The 19,522-nt window shown below is 36.1% G+C and overlaps 3 protein-coding genes across 5 annotated transcripts; all 3 read left to right on the top strand.

Annotated features, from left to right (window-relative positions):
- The first annotated feature begins 617 nt into the window (after positions 1-617).
- Positions 618-10,060, top strand: LOC111461728 (signal recognition particle subunit SRP68-like). Of its 2 annotated transcripts, none has more exons than XM_023105355.1 (14): positions 618-798; positions 964-1,060; positions 1,258-1,324; positions 1,491-1,601; positions 1,996-2,191; positions 2,330-2,415; positions 3,177-3,372; positions 5,171-5,282; positions 7,090-7,214; positions 7,320-7,526; positions 7,684-7,793; positions 8,546-8,675; positions 9,023-9,169; positions 9,487-10,060. In XM_023105355.1, the coding sequence occupies exons 2-14, from the start codon at positions 988-990 to the stop codon at positions 9,706-9,708; spliced, it is 1,782 nt and encodes a 593-aa protein (XP_022961123.1). In that variant the 5' UTR covers positions 618-798; positions 964-987; the 3' UTR covers positions 9,709-10,060. The 2 variants fall into 2 exon arrangements, with proteins under 2 accessions (XP_022961123.1, XP_022961122.1); XM_023105354.1 differs by having other exon boundaries at positions 620-798; positions 9,020-9,169.
- Positions 10,061-13,556: 3,496 nt separating this feature from the next.
- On the top strand, positions 13,557-15,592 carry LOC111461790. Of its 2 annotated transcripts, none has more exons than XM_023105441.1 (2): positions 13,557-13,837; positions 13,999-15,592. In XM_023105441.1, exon 2 carries the CDS (start codon positions 14,027-14,029, stop codon positions 15,326-15,328), a length of 1,302 nt encoding a protein of 433 aa, XP_022961209.1. In that variant the 5' UTR covers positions 13,557-13,837; positions 13,999-14,026; the 3' UTR covers positions 15,329-15,592. The 2 variants fall into 2 exon arrangements, with proteins under 2 accessions (XP_022961209.1, XP_022961210.1); XM_023105442.1 differs by having other exon boundaries at positions 13,558-13,837; positions 14,205-15,592.
- Positions 15,593-17,192: 1,600 nt separating this feature from the next.
- LOC111461734 (AT-hook motif nuclear-localized protein 28-like) lies at positions 17,193-18,224 on the top strand. The gene is made up of 2 exons (XM_023105364.1): positions 17,193-17,719; positions 17,819-18,224. Exons 1-2 carry the CDS (start codon positions 17,213-17,215, stop codon positions 18,083-18,085), a joined length of 774 nt encoding a protein of 257 aa, XP_022961132.1. The 5' UTR covers positions 17,193-17,212; the 3' UTR covers positions 18,086-18,224.
- The last annotated feature ends 1,298 nt before the right edge of the window (positions 18,225-19,522 follow it).

The raw sequence follows: 19,522 nt of genomic DNA, 5'->3' as shown, positions 1-19,522 counted from the left end.
TGATGCCACGTGAGTTCAAAACCAAACCAAACAAGTCGGGCCAAACCTAAAAAATTCAATCTCACTAACGAGGATTGAGTGAAGACAAACCTAGTTAAGTCCAAAGTCGAACTAACTTTCATCTCGTACCTTTCAAAGAACTAGAAATTTTAAAATTAGAAAATACTCCCGAGTTTTAGTTTCTTACAACTTTGAATATATGTTTGAAGACATCTGAACTACACAAGATAAGATGTTGATTAAATTTCTAGTCAAAGTTATCGAGACTTTAATAAGTTAGAAGTCAAAGATGTTCAACAAATTAAAAACAAGATTATTCAACAAACGAGAAGCCGGAAGCTCTAACGTCATTCACGAGAACAAGCTCATCAAACCTTGAAAGAAGTTCATACGTATAAAAAAAAGTATTAAAACGATAAAAATTTATTAAAAAAGTAAATAAAATTGACGAATTAATTTTTTTTTTTTAGAACAATGGTTAATACAATAAGTAGCTATTAGATACATAATTAAAAATTTAAAAATTAATAATAATAATAATAATAATAAATAAATAAATAATAATAATAATAATAAAATTTGGAAAACAACACCTGATCATTTTCCAGACGTTCGAACCCAAATTTCATTGGTTTAATTTTTTCGGCTTTGGATTTTGTCCTTTCCATTGAAAGAAACCCAATTTTGGCAAGAACACTACCAAATCTGCGAACGGTTCGAGTCACAGAGGCAATCCGAGGATTCGCAGCAGCCGTCGCTACTTCCCACAGATCGCCAGGGCAGTTGTAGAGACCTGAAGTAAGCATTCTGATTCCCCCGCAAATGAATCTCAGATTCCGATCCCTAGGGCCTGTTTCAGCATTTCTCCGGCCGGTCAAGTCGGAATCCATGGATATAGCTTCATTCATTGGCAGTTGTGTAACAATTTTGTAGTCTGATGGTTTCTTTTCGTGTTTTTTTAAGGTCCGGATTGCGAAGTAGAGGCAAATGGCGTCCATGGAAGTCGACAGCGCTAACTCCAATGCTTCTGACCCTGATAATCCTAGATTTTCCGTCAACGGTATGCTCTTGTCAATTGCTGTTGTTTCCTTCATTGATCTTGAGAAACTGTTCGAGTTTTTTCGTGTTTTAAACTTCGTCTGGTGTGTTCATTTTGCCCATTTTATCAGCTTTGGCAAATTTCATCACGCTAGACTTATTTATTTATTTATTTATGCTGACGGTGCATTTCTGTTTTCATTTTATTTGTTTTTGAAGTATTGCAGCTCTTGAAATCTGCTCAGATGCAGCATGGATTGCGTCATGGAGATTATACTCGCTATCGGTTGGTGCAAACGCGTTTTGTATAAATCTGACTTTATTGATAAGTTGTTACGCTGTCTTAGTTTCATACTTCCAATTATGCTAGCGTTTATAGCGTTCTGGAGTTCTCTTGATTGCGTAGGCTGCTGATTGTTGGTAGATTTATTATTATTATTTTTGATGCGTAGGAGGTATTGCACAGCTCGGCTAAGGAGGCTGTATAAATCTCTGAAGTTCACTCATGGTCGTGGAAAGTACACCAAACGAGCCATAACTCAATCAACTGTTAGTGAAGTCAGGTTTGTCCCATTTATAGTTTTTTGCAAGCAGAGAGTAACATTCAATTCTTCACATATTTACGTTTTGTATCTTTAATCCCTTCTTGGATTTACACTTCGAATTCGTCTCCTCCTGTTATTGCCTACAAAATGTTGCACTCTAGAAATTGTTAACAAAGTGGTCAATTATGTTTCCCCTTAATGTACACTGATTCTAATGAAGTGGGAAGGAAAAGTGGAAGAGAAAGAAGATGATCAAGTGGTAAATAATTTGACGATTGTTAGAATCTTATGATATGAGTTCAGATGTAGTGGCACGGGTATTTTTAGATTGGAATGTGTCTGTGAAGATAAATACATTGCAAAAATCATTATGAATAAAGTGTTAAACTATCAACTTCTGGATTTAAAATAGGTTTCTCCATGTGGTTCTTTATATGGCGGAGAGAGCATGGAGTCATGCTATGGAGAAAAGGCAATTACCAGCGGGTCCAAATGCACGCCAGCGTATCTATTTGATTGGTAGGCTCAGGAAGGCGGTAAAATGGGCCACTCTCTTTGCACAATTGTGTGCAAGCAAGGGAGATTCAAGAACGTCTTTGGAAGCAGAGGTGTGATCCTAGTTTTTTTCCTTATGAAATATAAATCACATATGATATTCTTTTAACCTTGAAATTTTAAACTTAGTGAAGAGTGATTTTTCATCATCTTTTGCTTCTCAGCTGGTAACTATTTGTTCCTATATGTAGGCTTATGCATCGTATATGACTGGGAACTTGTTGTTTGAACAAGATCAGAATTGGGACACTGCATTACTGAACTTCAAAAGAGCTAGGTGCTTCCTTGTATTTTCCTGATCGTTAATTTCCTTGTTAAACTGAACAACTAATTCTTGAATGACCTTCTCTTTTCGGGCTAGGATGCATTATGCAAATAATTCTCTATGGATGCTGTAATAGTTTATTTTTGTTTTTGTATTTCTTTTCCCATACTCTATATAAGAAAGGCCTATAATCCATTAGAGAAACATGGTCACTGCCATTCTAGGAAAGTTTGGAAGACACAGAGTAGATATATTCTTTATGATAATATGGGGCCTTTAGAAGAGATCTGGTATGGAACCAGGTTTATTGCCTCTATTCAAGCTTTCAATTCCCACAAATTCTTCCCTCTTCATCTCCTTCCACTGAAAGTTCTATCTTGTTCCAACCAAATTTCCCACAAAATGACCCTAGAGCATTAAGTGAGAGAGTCCTCGTCTTGTCTTGAGGCTTTGAACCCTAAAGGAAAGGAGGATTGAAGGGCTTTGGCGATCCTCAAAGGTTGGGTAAGCCAACACTAAAAGGATCATTAAAGCTTCAGTGTGTAAGTGCAGCTGATGAGAATGTGACTTGCATTTTGATTTCTTACTGCTGAAGATGACTCTAAGATAAAAAGAAGAAAATTTTAATTTATCTACGATTTCTACTGTTATCCATGTGTAAAGAATCCAAAAACTGTTAAGGCCACTTGATTTCCTAAAGGCCCTGCGTCATTTATCATCTCATTTTGATTTTTTCAGATAACTTATTAGGTAATGTTTTGTTTACCTTTCAGAGCGGTTTATGAAGAACTTGGGAAAGTAGGAGACCTAGAGAATCAAGTTTTGTGTCGTGAACGTGTAGAGGAGCTAGAACCTAGTATACGATACTGCTTGCACAAGATAGGGAAGTCAGATCTACAGGCTTCTGAACTTTTACATATTGGGGAGATGGAAGGTCCTGCTCTAGACCTGTTCAAAGCTAAATTAGAGGTATGTTTGCTTGCTTTTTACTTTCAAGTTTATGAATTGTCATTTTTGCTCCAATTTTATTTTTATTTATAACTATATCCAATGTATCTATGTAGGAGCATCATAAATTAAAAAAACTTACTGAAAGATATCTGTTCAACTGACAAAAGTCCGACTCAAATTGGTTTTCACAGTTTACAAGAATTCATTTTTCTTGTTGATTTTGGTGTTTCTTTTACTGCGAAGTTGTTTTGTTTTCAATGAAGATATGTATAAGTTTTCAGGAAAGTTTTGGAGGCCTTGGTTTAAGTTTACTTGGTTATAGAGTACTACTTTGGAAAAATTATCTTTTTGGTCCTCAAGTTTTTAGAAATAGGTTCATTTGGTCCTCCGAGTTTCCAAAATGTGCATTTTTAGTTCTTGAGTTTTGAGAAATAGGTTTTACAGGTCATTGAATTTTCAAAAATTAGTATAAAAGTTCCCGACGTTACTTTTTCATTTGCTACAGCGACATTTTTTTAAAAAAAAGTGAGTTAATTTTTTTAACGTTGATGTGAAATTTGAAATAAAGAATATAAAATAGATCTCTTTCCTCTCTCACTCTTTTCGGCTGGACTAGAGGCATCGTCTCCTTGATCAGGGGTAAAGGCTGGAGCTTGGTGGCGGTGGTGTAGGGTTGCGGGAGTTGACGAGAGCAATGATTCCGAGATGGTGGAGGATAGGAATTGTTTTGTTCTTTTCTGAGTTCGGTCTAAAATAGTGAATTTAGCCTCAGCTTGTATGTGAAATCGCGACAACCCACAAAACTTAAGGCCAATGGGTCAATGGAAACTAGGGGAAGTAGACGGTTGGCATGCGGGACACTGGGTCATGCGGTAGAGGGATGGAAAGTGGTGGCATTTGGAATTGGGCGGTCGAGAGATTTAGTTGATATTCGGCAAGGAATGAACTTTGAGCAAGTCTGGCTTTGGCAATACCAAATTGTCGTCACCAATGTCAAGTGCTTGTGAAAATTAACCATCAACAGGGACTGCTCCCCTGTGGCAACCCTTTGCAGTTAAGAGAGAGAATTGGAAGATAGAGGATAAAGAAGGGAGGGAGGAGATAGGAGAGAGAATGTGGAGAGAGGGAGAGAGAAATTACTTTATTTATTTATTTATTTATTTTTAATTTCAAACGCCAGGTTAGAATTTAAAATAATAAAAAAATTTGTTCCTTCAGCAAATGGAAAACGTAATGCCCAAAGGCATTTTAAACCTATTTCTTAAAACTTAGGGACTAAACACATTAGAAATTTGGGGCACAACGCAAACCTATTCCTTAAAACTCTGGGACCAAAATGAAAAATTTACTTCTGCTTTTAAAATGTTGTGGCATCAACAAAGTCTTGCTTTTATTTTATTTGGAGAGCTTTTCATCTAAGGACAATTTCTATTACCTAGACAATATTTTTCTTATCTACCTTTCTTTTTGATCTCAGTATAGATATGGATGTTTGGACCTGCGGTTGTATAACCTAAGCTTTCATTTTCTCAATGAAAGCTTGACTTTTAGTAGAAAAAAAGGTCTTATAGCCATCATTTATTGTTAGGTTGACCGTAGCCCTGAGAACACTGCCTGTTATTGAAAGAACCTCAGAAATATTCTTCAACTGCAAACTATTTGACTGCTCAGGTTTTCAGTAAAAAAACTGAACTTTCATAACGGTGGTGATGTTTTTTCTCTTGTTCTGTGTTTGGTTGATCTGATAATGTCTTTACTCTTTTAGTCTATTAGCGGTCTTAGTTTATTTTATATTCTCGTACTTTCTTGCTTGTAGGCCATCATGTCGGAGGCCAGATCTCAGCAGGCTGTTTCCATGACCGAGTTTCACTGGCTTGGTCATAGGTTTCCAATATCCAATGCAAAAACCAGAGTTGCCATATTAAAAGGTTGGTGTTTGTTTTTATACATCATTTAAATATTGAGATTTATGATGATTTTCCTCGGTTAGGAACTTATATGCTAACCACCTAAAATTAAATGGCCTGTTTATATATGTTCCAAAACAAAAAAAAAATTATTGGTTTCTAAAATTTTTAGATGCATTATTTGGGTTGTCTAGAACTGAGGGTGTTTGGGGGACAGTTGACGTAGGATAAAGGGGAGATTTTCTAGTTGGAGAAACTTCTACTTATCTGGAACAGGATGACTATAATTCTTTTGGTTTTTGTCTATATCCCTATGGGTTTCATGTCCATATTGGAAACAGTCATGTCTATATCCCTACGGATCTCATGTACATAGAAAAGGGATTGGGGGTGTTGGGAGTGAAGAAATCTTGTTACTTCCATCTATGATGATTGGGACGTTTACCTTATGTTATGAAGATTCTTTCATGGAATGTTAAGTGGCCTTGAGGATATAGAAAGAGGAGTTTGGTACGCAATGCTATTTAGACATTCTGATTCAAATATGCTTTCTCTCAATAAACTGAAGTTCCCATGGTAGATAGAGCTCATCTTATGACTATTTACTCATCTCAAATGGAGTGGTTTTTTTAGCTTTGAAAGAGCTGCTCTTGGTATTCATGTTCCGTGGAAGAAAATTCTATATTGATTTGCAAAGTCCTCATTTTTGCTTTCCGTAAATGTTTTTTATAATGATAACACTACTACTGTTGGTATGGTTGGAATATTCTTTGAGTTGGAGGAAATCTATGATTTCTATGGTCTTTGTCATAGTTGCTGGTGCATTGGAGGTGGTAATTTTGACGATGTTATGTAGATAAAAGGTGGATTTCTGAAACCCATCGAGAGGATACTCAAATCATTGAACTTTTTGACATTGCTTATTGGTGATCAAGTTCCAAATGATATTTGTCTATCACGTGGCTTCTTTTCCTGATCTAACGAGGCAAAGACCCATTCTTTCTCTTATCAATTAGTTTCATTGAGAAGTGCCTAGGTGGGCTGAATATGTGGAAAATCTGGATGCAGTCCAACTCTGTAACGGCAAAAGCAGTCTATGATGGGAGTAAGATCTAAGTGGTTTTTTCTCGGCAATATCCACTTTCTAACAACTTACTAAACCTAAAGCCAAGATGAAAACCCCTGGTGCACTATACTTGGAAATCTAAACCTCCAAAGAAAGTAAAGTTCTTCATTTGATCTCTTTTTCATAGAAACCTGAAGTCCTTAATACTGTGGATAGGTTACCGAGAAAATTTCTAAGTTGAGCTCCATCTTCCTTGGTTATGGGTTGATTTCTTTTCACTCTTTCGAAGTTTACTTGATCTAATGAAAGTTACTCTTGTTTCCTCTCTTAACTAGTTGTCTTTTTGTTTTCTATCCTCCATTCTTTCCTTTTCTATTTTTCTCAACCACAGAGTCCTCTTTCTATTTTACTTGGTTATAATGTATTTATGTATAATATGTGGTTAGCATTTTTTATATGTGCTGGTGTCTAGGCTCTCTGTTAATTTTATATTGATTACACTTGGAAGAGTTTGGCTTGATAATAAGTTGCAAAACATATTCCTATATAACTCATTATTATGTTGTATTTTCTAGGAATCCGTCGAGGATATGCCCTTACTGATGTGCATATTTTCATTTTGCACTTTTTTCATCCAGATTTCCTTATTATTTTGTATTTTCTAGGAATCTGTAGTAGTGTGCCCTTACCATCACGTGCATATTTCCATTTTGCACTTTCTTCATCCATAATTTCTAATTATGTCTGCATGAAATTATCTAGCTCGGGAATTAGAAAAGGACTTGCAAGGTTCAGCAGATTCACTTCCTGCAGAGAAAAGATTGTCCATTTTTGATAAGATCTTTGCAGCCTACCATGAGGCAAGGAGCTCCATTCGCAGTGATTTGGTATGTGGAAGATTGACAGTAGCCTTTCTTTGGATTCTTTAGTGTGTTTGTGTCTCTTCTAATTTGATCTTCCAGGCTTAAACGTTTCTGATTCTGTTTGTTTAGGTCAGTGCTGGAAATGCTGAAAATGTTAAAGATGATTTAAGTGGGCTTGATAAAGCTGTTAGTGCAGTGTTGGGTCAAAGGACAATAGAACGCAACCAGTTATTGGTAAAAATTGCAAAAAGTAAGCTTGTTAGGCGTCATGATGAAAAAAATGAGAAAGTTACCAAGCCGGAGGAACTTGTTCGCTTGTATGATCTCTTATTACAAGTAAGCATCTTTTTGCATTCTTGTATCCTTTTCATTATTTGAAATGATCCAACTGTTCTGCTCGACTAAAAACAGAGGTTTTTCTGGAGGGTTTAGCAATAGCTATATATAATTTTTGTTCTCAACTTTTTTTTTTTTTTTTTTTTCTCTTTTGCAGAATATTGCTGATCTTTCTGATTTAGTCAGTTCTGGAAGAGATAAGAGGCAGGAAGAAGTAGTGTTTGCTGAGGAGTGCTCGCTTAAAAGCATAGCTTTCCGTGGAGAAAGGTTTCTGCCCTTGAGTTCCTAATCTTTCTTGCTGATCAGAAAAACCTCCATATTTACATTGATAATCCCAATTTGCATTCTGGATTACCTGTTCTCTTTTCGAGCATAGAAATCTTTTTGTTCTTTTAATCCTTGTAAATTTGCTCATAATGCGTTAGATTCCCCGCCATTTTCCTTGACCCTATAACTCATTGCTTTTAGCTGTATCCTGCACCTTGTTTGCTTTGCATTCTCTTGTTCTATTTAACCTGTCGAGGTGATATTATGCCAGCGTTGACATTCATTCTCAGGCGCATCTCTTTGGAGTATCATATGGACATATCATTTTGTTTATAGATTTTTTAATTTTTTAATTTTTTTTACAATTATCATCAGTGTTATTAGTGTTGAAGATGATGCGATTTTCAGAACTTACTGATAAGAGACAAAAATAGAAAAGTTAGCAAAACATCCGTGTAATAGTGTCTAAAACTTATTCAACCCTTGGAAACCATGTAGCACGTGTGATACAGTTAGTCTCCCCTCACCCCCCCAACCAATAAAAAACAAATTAATTCACTCTTCTCATTTCCAAAAGTGTGTAAGAATAAATGGTGTCTGGGTTGAGAACATTCTTTCCTTGGCCCCTGCGCATCTTGTCATTACATTTGATCTTCCCTCTTGTTTATATGTCATTACTCAAGAGTAGATCAATTGATGTTTGCTGACACTAGGTTGCTGTAAATGATAGATCCTCCTCTGTATATTTTCAGGTGCTTTTACTTGGCAAAATCATACAGTTTGGCTGGAAAAAGAGCCGAAGCTTATGTACTTTATTGCCATGCTCGCTCCCTTGTTGAAGATGCCATACAAAAATTCCGTACAGAAAATATCAGCGATCCGGTATGTGTATCATGTAGACCACTCTGGTAGCATACTAGGCAGAACATCCAACCACTTGTCTTATGGGTTCAACATTATTTTATTATCTTCGGTAGTTTTCACTGCTGTAGCTTGTTGCATTGCAATAGTCTGTTGGTGGATCTTCACTTCCCTTTGAGGAATATTTTCTGATCTTGTTGAGGTCTATAAACTTTAAGATTACGTTTTAAAAGCGAGCAAAAATTCAGAGAAAACGCCTCCTCTTTGTTTCTTTTAGTTTGTTTTCACCAACAGTAGTTCTTCAGAACAATTGAAATTGTTTTTTTACTTTTTTTAAAGAACCTCTGCTTTATTTCTTTCAACAGAAGATAATCGAAGAGTTGAAAACATTGATCGAGGAATGCAGAGCCAACAGTTGTATAGAGCATGCAACTGGAATTATTGAGGAGGTGAAGGCTCCAGAGAATCTGTCGAAGAAGATCTCTAACATATCATTGACTGGAGCAGAGAAGAAGGTACTTATAACATTCGTTCTGTCTGTATTTTCCTTTTTAAGCTGGAACAAAACTGAATGAACTTGAATTACTTAGTTCTGGATGCAATAATACTCACTGGACGATGAAAATCGAGAGACCGCTTAAAGGACGATTAACCAAAAGAATCGACCTAAGTAAATCTTTGAGCATGTTTGATCGCTTTCCTGTTGTATAGATACACCTAGTTCTTATTTCTTCCTTAGCCAAGCCATGTTTTCGGGAGCACACGTTCTTATTTTAGTTTATAGCTTGCATGGATGCTAACATCTATCAAATCCATCTTCAATATGTTACAGTCGGTCAAATACCTCCTTCAGAGCCTCGATAACTATGAGTCTGCAGTTGGCGATTCGAACATCAAGACTGCTCCATGCATTGAAGCCTTTCCCCCCGCGTTTCGGGCAATCCCTCGGAATCCCATTGTTCTGGACCTTGCTTTTAACTACATTGACTTCCCATCTCTTGAGAATAGAATGAAAAAGGACAGAAAGGGCTTTATCAGTAGGCTATGGGGATGAGTTTTCCTTTGCCAAGATTTTGTTTTCACTTACGGTCTCTTAAACAACTTCCCAGCCCTCATGCATGAATTTTGGGTCACGATGAGAAAGGAATGACTGTTTGTTTCTTGTGTTTCTCTCAGATGAACAACAAAGATATAGGACCAATTTTCCAGGACTTATTTTTTTTTGGAGGGCTGCGTGTGACTGTTGCAGAATACACATTATTTATCTTCTGATTTTGGCTATTAACTTTGAATTTATTGTGGATATTTTAGAAGTTTATTTGCAGATTGTCACAAAATAACTATTTAACACACCTTATGGATGATTGTATTGATTTGGCCTATGTTGTTAAGCTACAATTAGAGACCTAGGTTTTACGAGATCCCACTTTGGTTGGAGAGGATGAAACACTGTAGAAACCTCTTCCTAACAAACGTGTTTTAAATCCGTGAGGTTTACGACGATATGTAACAGACTAAAACGGACAATATCTACTCGTGGTGGGCTTAGGCAATTACAGGTTTGCTAATTAGTTTATTTGTGATGCAATTGAATTGATATCAATATTGATGTGATATCTAGATATGATNATTTATAATATATATCATATATTCAAGCAAAAAAAAAAAAAAAAAAAAAAAAAAACTAAAGATCGATATCTATATCGGGATGGATATATCAGCGGGATATTGATCTTGTTCTGAAAATTGTATTCTTTTATTTATTTTAAAGGTAGTTCTATCAAGATTTGAATTGAAGGAGTGAAATTTAAGATCATTACTATTTTATTTTTTTGAATCCTACATAATAAAAAAAAAATCGTGTAGATATTAATTTTTTTCATGTATAAAATTTATAGTGAGTAAATAAAAAAAATGATATTTTAATATTTTATACTAGAAATTAAAAAAAAAAAAAGGTAATTTTGGTAATCATACATATTTCATTCAAATTCAATAATGAAATTCTTATTACGAGTCCTAATCTCGAGCCTATTTTCATTATGAGTCATAAACATAGCTTTAATTCATAAGAGATTATAAAATTTAGAACATTTAATTATTTTCATAAAATGACAAACAAATCTTGGATGTAATGATTTTCTGAAGATCCTTTGCGTTTTTTTTTTAAAAATATTTTTAATGACTTTTTGACTGCAAAAGAAAAAAAAAAAAAAAAGATAGTTTATTATGAGGGTTTGACTTCAAACACCTCTATAATCATTTGGGAGAGATAATGGTTTAATTTTGACCATTTTTTTTTTTAATGAGATTAATAATTTTCTTTACTACAAAATAATATTAGATAGGTTAAAATTATAACTAAATTTTATTTTTCAATGCTTTCCCATTTTAATTTTAACTTTTTACTCATTTCTATCATTTCATTTAAAACTTACCAAACACTCCAATTATTAGTGGGGAAAAAGATTCAAAGTCACATTATTTGTGATTGAAAGGAGCATTACTTTATGTTTTACTCTAATTTTGATTGCTTTAGGGTCATTCTCGAGCTTTTAACAAGGCTGGACGTTGAAGCAAGTGAAAAGACGTTTAGGTAAGAGCTGACTTGAGTAATATGTTAACCCGTTAATTATTAGCTATGTTGTAGGATTTGGACTAAAGTTCGTGTAAGCCAAACAGAAAATTTTGTTATTATTAGTAAACATTCGAGGTAAAACATTTTCTTATTTGAATGTCTAAGTGTTTTAAAATCATTACGTCTATACGCTATACTTCAAGATAAATGGTGGATATCATATCTAGCACATTGGATTTATAATACTTTGTGTTCAGGATTTAAAACCCTTGAGAGTTCGCCACGAGGCAACAATCTTTGACACCCCCACACCATTGCGGCTAGAGGGATCTTGCCCATCATCCTACGTTGCCAAGATGTGGGGCAGGAGCGCAACGATCTAGCCCAAACCCACTTATATGATTTGAAATTCGAATTTAACAATTGATGGTCTCGACATTTTCCGCAACAAAATCACTTTATTTGCTCGTGTTGAATTGTTTTCTTTTATTCTTTTTTTTAACTCCATATAGATTTGGATAAATCCCAGTGGGCTCATATACAACCCTCTGGACTTGTCCTTCGACTAGTGCACACTCACACTGTTGGAGTTACGGAAGGAAAAGAGCTCGCATAATATCATAATGTACATAGATATCATAATGTATTCGTCCGTACTAATTATACCGGGAAAGTATCTCAATGCACATGACATACAAAATGCATGAGATCCCCATAGTTTTAAATCATAGCATATACTTATGACGCAAGTCATACCTCTATTTTTTTTCATGACATACTGTTTGTATGAGACATACATACATAATACTTGTCGTATCTTTCATGATTGACATACATGATAACATAGTTTACACAGTGTGACGTATGGAGGTTCATACATCATACAACATCGATATCAAAACATAGTTATATAACAAAGCATAATTACATCATAATATAACTTATGATATAACATAATTCATATCATAGCATAACTTATATGATAACTTAGACATAACATATCACACGTCGAACAATTACAAAACATCCAACGTGTAAGGCCAGAGAGCATGCGTCATTCATACATCATACAATTCATCCAACCAAGCTAACAATAAAACCACCTACGTGACTGGCATAAGGCGAAATCACTAAATTTTTTGAGTTAATGTTTGTTTGGTCCTACCCGTCAAAGGCTAGTTCCAAAGCTAACTCCAATCGCAAGTCCTAATCCCTAATTACCAAGTTCTAGTCGTCGGTCTCTATCCTTGGTTAAGGTCCTTGGTCTCTAGTGCTAATTGTCGTTGACTAATGGCTAACTACTGGGATTGGGAAACAGTGACTAGCAACTAGGACCGAATGCCAATGGTCAACGATCAAGATTAGGGACCAAAAGCCACTAACGAATAACCTAAACTGAGAATCAAGATCGAGGATTGATAACTAAGATAGGGACTAGAAAAATGCAATGGATTGAAATCAATGACCAATGATCACCGACCATCACCAGATGACTTCGTCCGTGATCTTGATTGTTGACCACCGAAATAAAGAACTAAAAAGACACATTTAGAAACAAAGACCTAATAACTAATCCACAATTGGGACATTTTTTATGGGTTTAATTAGGATGACATTGTAGACTGAAAACAACAATGTTCGGAGAAATCCAAGTGGTTAGATTTACTATGTTTTTTTTGTGTCAAAATGCTATTGGTCACTCTCCAAAACCTTACCTTTTCTCATTATTATATGCTAATGCTTGTCGACCAATCATAATTATAATAATAATAATGAAACATTTTGTTTTATTCTATAGTTTGCCTTTGTTTTAAAAAAAAAATATATATATATTTTAACACGTTCCTAATTCTCTCTTCTAGATTTGTCGTCCGGGCAAGAGAGGTTGCCACGGTCGATTGGTTTGAATAAAGTTAAATTACAAATTTGACTCTAAGAAAGTTAAAATTTAGTCTTTAGGTTTGTTGTAGTTTAGACGGTTCACACTAATTCGGCCTATAGAAAAGATCATGAAAGAGGCGATCATAATGGTACTTGAATCCATTTACGAGCCGGGATGAATGGCTAAAGGGATGGTAAGTGTTAGACGAACACGACTCTCCACAATAGTATGATATTGTCCCGTTTGAGCATAACCTCTCATGGCTTTGCTTTGTGCTTCCCAAAAGGCCTAGTACGAATGGAGTTAGTATTCTTTACTTATAAACTAACGATCATTTCCTAAATTAGCAGACGTGAGACTTTGATTATCGAACCTAAGAATGGAGCAAGGGATCATATTTTGTAAGGTTATGGGATTATTGATTCAGCGGCGCAATGCCATGGATGAGAAGCTTTGAGAGAATGGCGATGGGGCCGAGCGGGGGGCCGAGTGGGGCGCCTCCAATTGCTTCAGTGGAACCAATTATCGCCGGAAGTGGAAGCTGCAATGTCAAGCAAAAGTAAACCCCAAAAGCCAAACCCAAAAATCCCCATCGCTCACCCACCCCCGACCCTTCTTCCTTTCACCAAAAACCTTCAAAACTTCTTCACAGCAACAACCCCCAATCATCAGTTTTCCCTTTAATTCCACGAATACCTAACAATCCCACCTCATTCTTCCCTTGTAAGTTCTTCCCTCTCTCTGTTTTCGTGATTCCTTTGCTGGGTTTTCGAGATTTTGATCGAAATCAAATGGGTTCTGTTTGTTTTCTTCAGTTTATCGAGTTTTAATTGGTTTGTCTGTGATGGGTTCGTTTGTAATCGATCTGTTGTTTTGTTGATTAGAGTGGGGGAGGAGGCCGTGATTTTTCTGATGGATTCCTTTGATGAGATTTCTGTGTTTGGATACGATATGAACTCGAGCAACATAAACGATCCGGACTCTTCCGGTGTTCTTGAAATTTATGTTCATCATGCTAGAAACATTCATAATATATGCATATATGAAAATCAAGATGTTTATGCAAAGTTTTCTCTAACTTATAATCCAGACCAGACCTTGTCCACTAGAGTCATCCATGGCGGTGGGAAGAATCCTGATTTCAATGAAAATTTGAGTATGAACATTACTCATCTTGATTCTGTGCTCAAATGTGAGATTTGGATGCTTAGTAGAGCTAGAAACTATTTGGAAGATCAGCTTCTGGGGTTTGCTTTAGTTCCACTTTCACAAATTGTTGGTAAAGGGAAAATGACTGAGAATTATAGCCTATCTTCTACTGATCTCTTCCATTCCCCGGCGGGAACGGTTCGTTTGAGTCTGTCGTTCGATAAATCGTTGCCTGTCGATGCCTTGAATTCGATATCAGATCTGCCAATAAGTTCATCAATATCTTCAGAAGTTGTGTTGTTAGACAGGAAAGTATCAGATTCAGATGAGTTTTCCAGGATTGAATTCCCTGATGTTAATGTGGTGATGGAGAATCAACAAATGGTGTCTGAATACTTTGATTTGGCTTCGAGGCCGGGAATTGCCACGTTTCTTCGTCTCGGTGCATCGCCTCCCGAACCACCATCATATGACTTAGAAATGACTGCTAATTCATCTGAAGAACACCAAGGGGGATCAGTTTCCCCAAATGACAGCAGCATTCAAAACTCCACAACGACGAGTTTGAGCGATGATCGAAACTCGATCGATTCAGTTGAAAAGAAAATCCGTTTCTCAGGCGAGTCCTCGAATTCTGTCAATGCTTCAATCACTACAACCGAAGCTAGAAATCAAATCACTTGTCCTTGCCCAGATACTCCAACTTCAAGGAAGAACATAGGAGCTGAAGAGGATAAGGAATCAAAAAATTCAAACAAGGAAGATAAGATTAGCATAAAAAAAGAAGGAAACATCCCTTTTGGTCAGCTGTTTTCAGCTCCATTAGGGAACATTAATCTTGATGCAGAGCAGTCTGCAATGCAGCAGCAAATTGTGGACATGTACATGAAGAGTATGCAGCAGTTTACCGAGTCTTTGGCGAAGATGAAGCTTCCAATGGATCTCGACGCGCTCGAGCATGAACACCGAGGCGTTGTGATTCAAACCCATGATACCAAACCAGAAATCACCCCAAAGAAAAACGACGGATCTCGAGTTTTTTATGGTAGCAGGGCGTTCTTCTGATAATTGCCTGCCTGGCTTCATAATCAAATGGTATTTATGACTAATCTTTGATACTATTTTTTGATCTTTTGAGCTTGCAACTCTTCTTAAACAGAGTTCTTGATATCTATATACTAAATCATCTGTTATAGTCATGGCAACATGACATTCTTTGTCTTGTGATTAGAGCTCGTTTTTTATTCGCACAATGTATAGAGGATTTCATGGTGAATGTATCCAAGCAAGCTGTGCTAAATAACACTAGTTTTTCTACTCATTTACTCACATGATTGTCTCTTGATTCAACAACTGTTCTTGCAAACCTGACTGTAAATTCATCATTGCTACTCATCTATATCACGAACATGGGTTAGCCGTGAACGTAAATATTTCAAAATTTTCAGGAACGTATTTTTAGATATGACATGAAAGTTAACGGACTAAACTTATAATGACGATGAGTTTTGATAGCTTTTGTGTTTGTGTGTTGTGTTTCTTTGGTTGGTTAGTGGTTTCTTCATCCCCTCCCACTAGCTTCAGTGTCATTGAGTGGCCCATAGCTGGTTTGACTCTGCCAATTCTTTGAATTTGATATGATTCACTCTAATTGATACGGTCTTTATTAGACTTTTCCTTTCGGAATTCATTTCAAGGTTTTAAAACGTGTTTGCTAGGGATAGGTTTCTACACCTTTGTAAAAAATGCTTAGTTCCCCTCTCCAACTAACGTGGGATCTCATAATCCACCCCTCTTGAGGCCCAGTCTCGTTGCTGGCACATCGCTTGGTGTCTGACTCTAATACCATTTGTAACCGCCTAAGTCTACTGTAAGATCCCACATCGGTTGGAGAGGGGAACAAAGCATTCTTTATAAGGGTGTGAAAACCTCTCCCCGATAGAGGGACGGGAAGTCCGGAAGGGAAACCTCGAATAGGACAATATCTACTACTAGTTTGGGCTGTTACAATCAATTACTATTCAAAACATTTTAGTTTGACTCACAATTTTAGTAAGTTAGAAAATTGTAACGGCCCAAGCCCACTACCAACATATATCACTTTGGCCTGTTACGTATCGTCAGCCTCATGGTTTTAAAACGTGTTTGTTAGGGAGAGGTTTCCACACCCTTATAAGGAATATTTTGCTCCCCTTTCCAATCGATGTGAGATCTCACATTAATACTCCTGAAACTTCTCGCTTAAAAAATATTTATAAACTTTCAAAAGTTTCATTAAAAAAAAAAAAAAACTCAAAAATGCCTTTTCCATTAATTTTTTTTATGGAAATTATGAGTACTTTGTTTTTTTTTACCAGTTTCATTAATTTTCTTAAAATTTTAAAAAGTAAAAAAAAATAATCAATAGACAAAAACTGTTTACTTATATCCCATTATCTCTTTCCTCGAGATCTTGAAATTTTGTATGAGAACTGCGACAAATGCAAGAAAACATGAGTAGTTCTTTTATGTTTTTGTTTGAGCATAAAATAATATATCATTTAATGATGTGTCAAATATTCCGTATAAGAAGTAAATACTACAAATCGTATCACAGATACTAACAATTTTCATTCATATACTAACGTTAAGATATTTTTTTATTTTTTCGACCTACTCTGAATGAAAATTTTAAAAATTTTTAAATCTAGTACCAAAACTAACCCCTATATCCAAAAACTAATCAATTTAGATTTTTTTTTTTTTTTGGAAGTTAATACTAATAAAAAGATTTAAAAAAAAACCCTAGAAGTGGGTCCCACTATATCTGTTTTCTTTTGTGATCCAAAATCCAAATGGTTCCAAATCCAAAAGGGAAAAAGCAGAGCTCCTTCTATATCTAAACAAATTTCCTCTGTTTCTAAAACCCCCAGAAATAAAAACACTCCATTTTCCAACAATTCTAACCCCATGGCGGACTACGGCGGCGCAATCTCTCTCTCCCACCAACCCCTCACCTCCTCCTCCTCCTCCTCCTCCTCCTCTTCTTCCGATCACCGACCCCTCTCCGCCGCAAAACCCAAAAATCTCCTCTCCTCCTCGGCGGAAACCGTCGGCAAAAAGCCACGTGGAAGGCCACCAGGATCAAAGAACAAACCAAAGCCTCCAATCGTTATAACCAAAGAGAATGAATCCGCCATGAAGCCAGTAGTAATCGAGATCTCAGCCGGAAACGACGTCGTCGAATCCCTCCTCCACTTCGCCCGTAATCGACATGTCGGCTTCACCATCCTCAGCGGCTCCGGCTCTGTTTCCAACGTTACGCTACGACACCCAATGTCGCATTCCACTTCTCTATCTCTTCATGGTCCGTTCAGCCTCGTTTCTCTCTCCGGCTCTTTCCTCGGTAATACGACGCCGTTTTGCTCTCCTTCCTCTTCTTCCTTTGGGATCTGCCTCGCCGGCGCTCAAGGTCAGGTGAGAGCTTAACCCAACCACTAAATCAATCAATTAATTAATTAATTAATTTTGTGAAATACCCATTTTCTTTTTTAAATTAATAAAATTCTTAACAAGGTATTCGGAGGCATTGTTGGCGGGAAAGTGACGGCGGCGAGTCTGGTGGTGGTGGTTGCAGCGACGTTTATAAACCCAGTGTTCCACCGGCTGCCGAGCGAAACAGAGGAGGAGGGGGAGGATGTCAAACCCAGCAACAACGGTGGTGATGGGTCTCCGGCCGCCGCCGCAACGGCAACTCCGATGGGTGGGTGCGTGTATAATGCTCCTCCATCTCCGGCGGATCATGGGATGCCGTGGGGGCAGAGCTCGCGATCATCTTACTGAAATTTGCATGAAATTAGAAAGTGATTTAATTGCTTTTGGGAAATGGAAATGATTTTAATGTAAGAAAAAGTGGTGCGGAGGGTTTAGCGTTTAGGGAGGGTTTAGGGTTTAGGGTTTTATCCACTGGTTATTAACTTATGAATACATGGACATATTCTTTTTCTTTCACTTTTTTATTTCTTATTTTCATATTTTTTATATATTCAACTTTAAATATTTTTTTTAATTAAATTATCATATTTTAAAAATATTTATGAATTTATATTTTCTGAAATAAAAGATTAATTATTTATATGTAAAGATAAGATTATTTTTAATACTTCTTTTTTATAAATTTAAGAATGTTTTTAAAATTTTAAAAATAATAATATTTTAAAAATTGGAACCATTGAAGTTATATTAGGTTTAGAATGGGAATGTAAGCATGGACAACATGTCCTCGACAAGCAAGACCGGGATATCTGTTATGCGGCCATTGACAACACGCCTTGGACATACATGACCGTGGCATCCTCCCCCACTTAATTGGTTAACCGTGATATGTTAGGAATCACGACTCGCTCTCATGGCTTTGCTTTGGGCTCTTTCGAACAAAGTACACTATAAAACCTCCCCTAAGCCTTATGGAGCACTCGAATAGCTTCCTCTTAATTGAGGCTTGACTTGTTTCTCTAGAGCCCTCGAACAAAGTACACCCTTTGTTCATCACTTTTGACTATACCGTCGAGGCTCACAATTCTTTGTTCGATATTTGAGGATTCTATTGACATAGTTAAGTTTAGGGCATGGCTCTGATACCATGTTAGGAATCACGACTCTCCATAATGGTATGATATTGTCTTTGCTTTAAGTTTTCCCAAAAGCCCTCATACCAACGAAGATAGTATTCCTCACTTATAGATCTATGATCTTCCACTAAATTAACTAGCTCCCAATAATTCTCAACATGATATCTGTCATGCGGCCATAAGCAATATGCTTTGAATAAACATGACTCTGACGTCTCAATAATAAATTTTATGAAGAAGAATTAAAATATATATATATATATATATATATATATATAATTTATGGGAATTTAAAATTTGTATTGGACAGGAAGTCAAATACTTAAAAATAAAATTAAATGGTATTGAATATTTGAGTTCAATTGTACTTGAGGGCAGCTGATTTGTACTACGTTTGACTGTGAGTCAATGTGTTTGAATTATAAAGTGCAATGGAAAATTTTAATATATTAAAACGATTATTTTTTTTAACAACTAAAATAAAGTTGGGAACTTGAAAAGACTACTCATGATTCATCTAAATCCATATGTAAAAAATGTTTTTTTTTTCCTTTTTAAAATTAAAAATTTGACATCGAGTAAAAGATTAATACATGAATGAACAGACTTATGGGAAAAGCATGAAAAAAATGGCTCGAATGGTACGATC

The sequence above is a fragment of the Cucurbita moschata genome, unplaced genomic scaffold, assembly GCF_002738365.1.
Source record: "Cucurbita moschata cultivar Rifu unplaced genomic scaffold, Cmos_1.0 Cmo_Scf00025, whole genome shotgun sequence".
NCBI classification, from domain to species: domain Eukaryota; kingdom Viridiplantae; phylum Streptophyta; class Magnoliopsida; order Cucurbitales; family Cucurbitaceae; genus Cucurbita; species Cucurbita moschata.
Note: the sequence above shows the minus strand (reverse complement) of the source record. Positions and strands in the feature narration are given on the sequence as shown.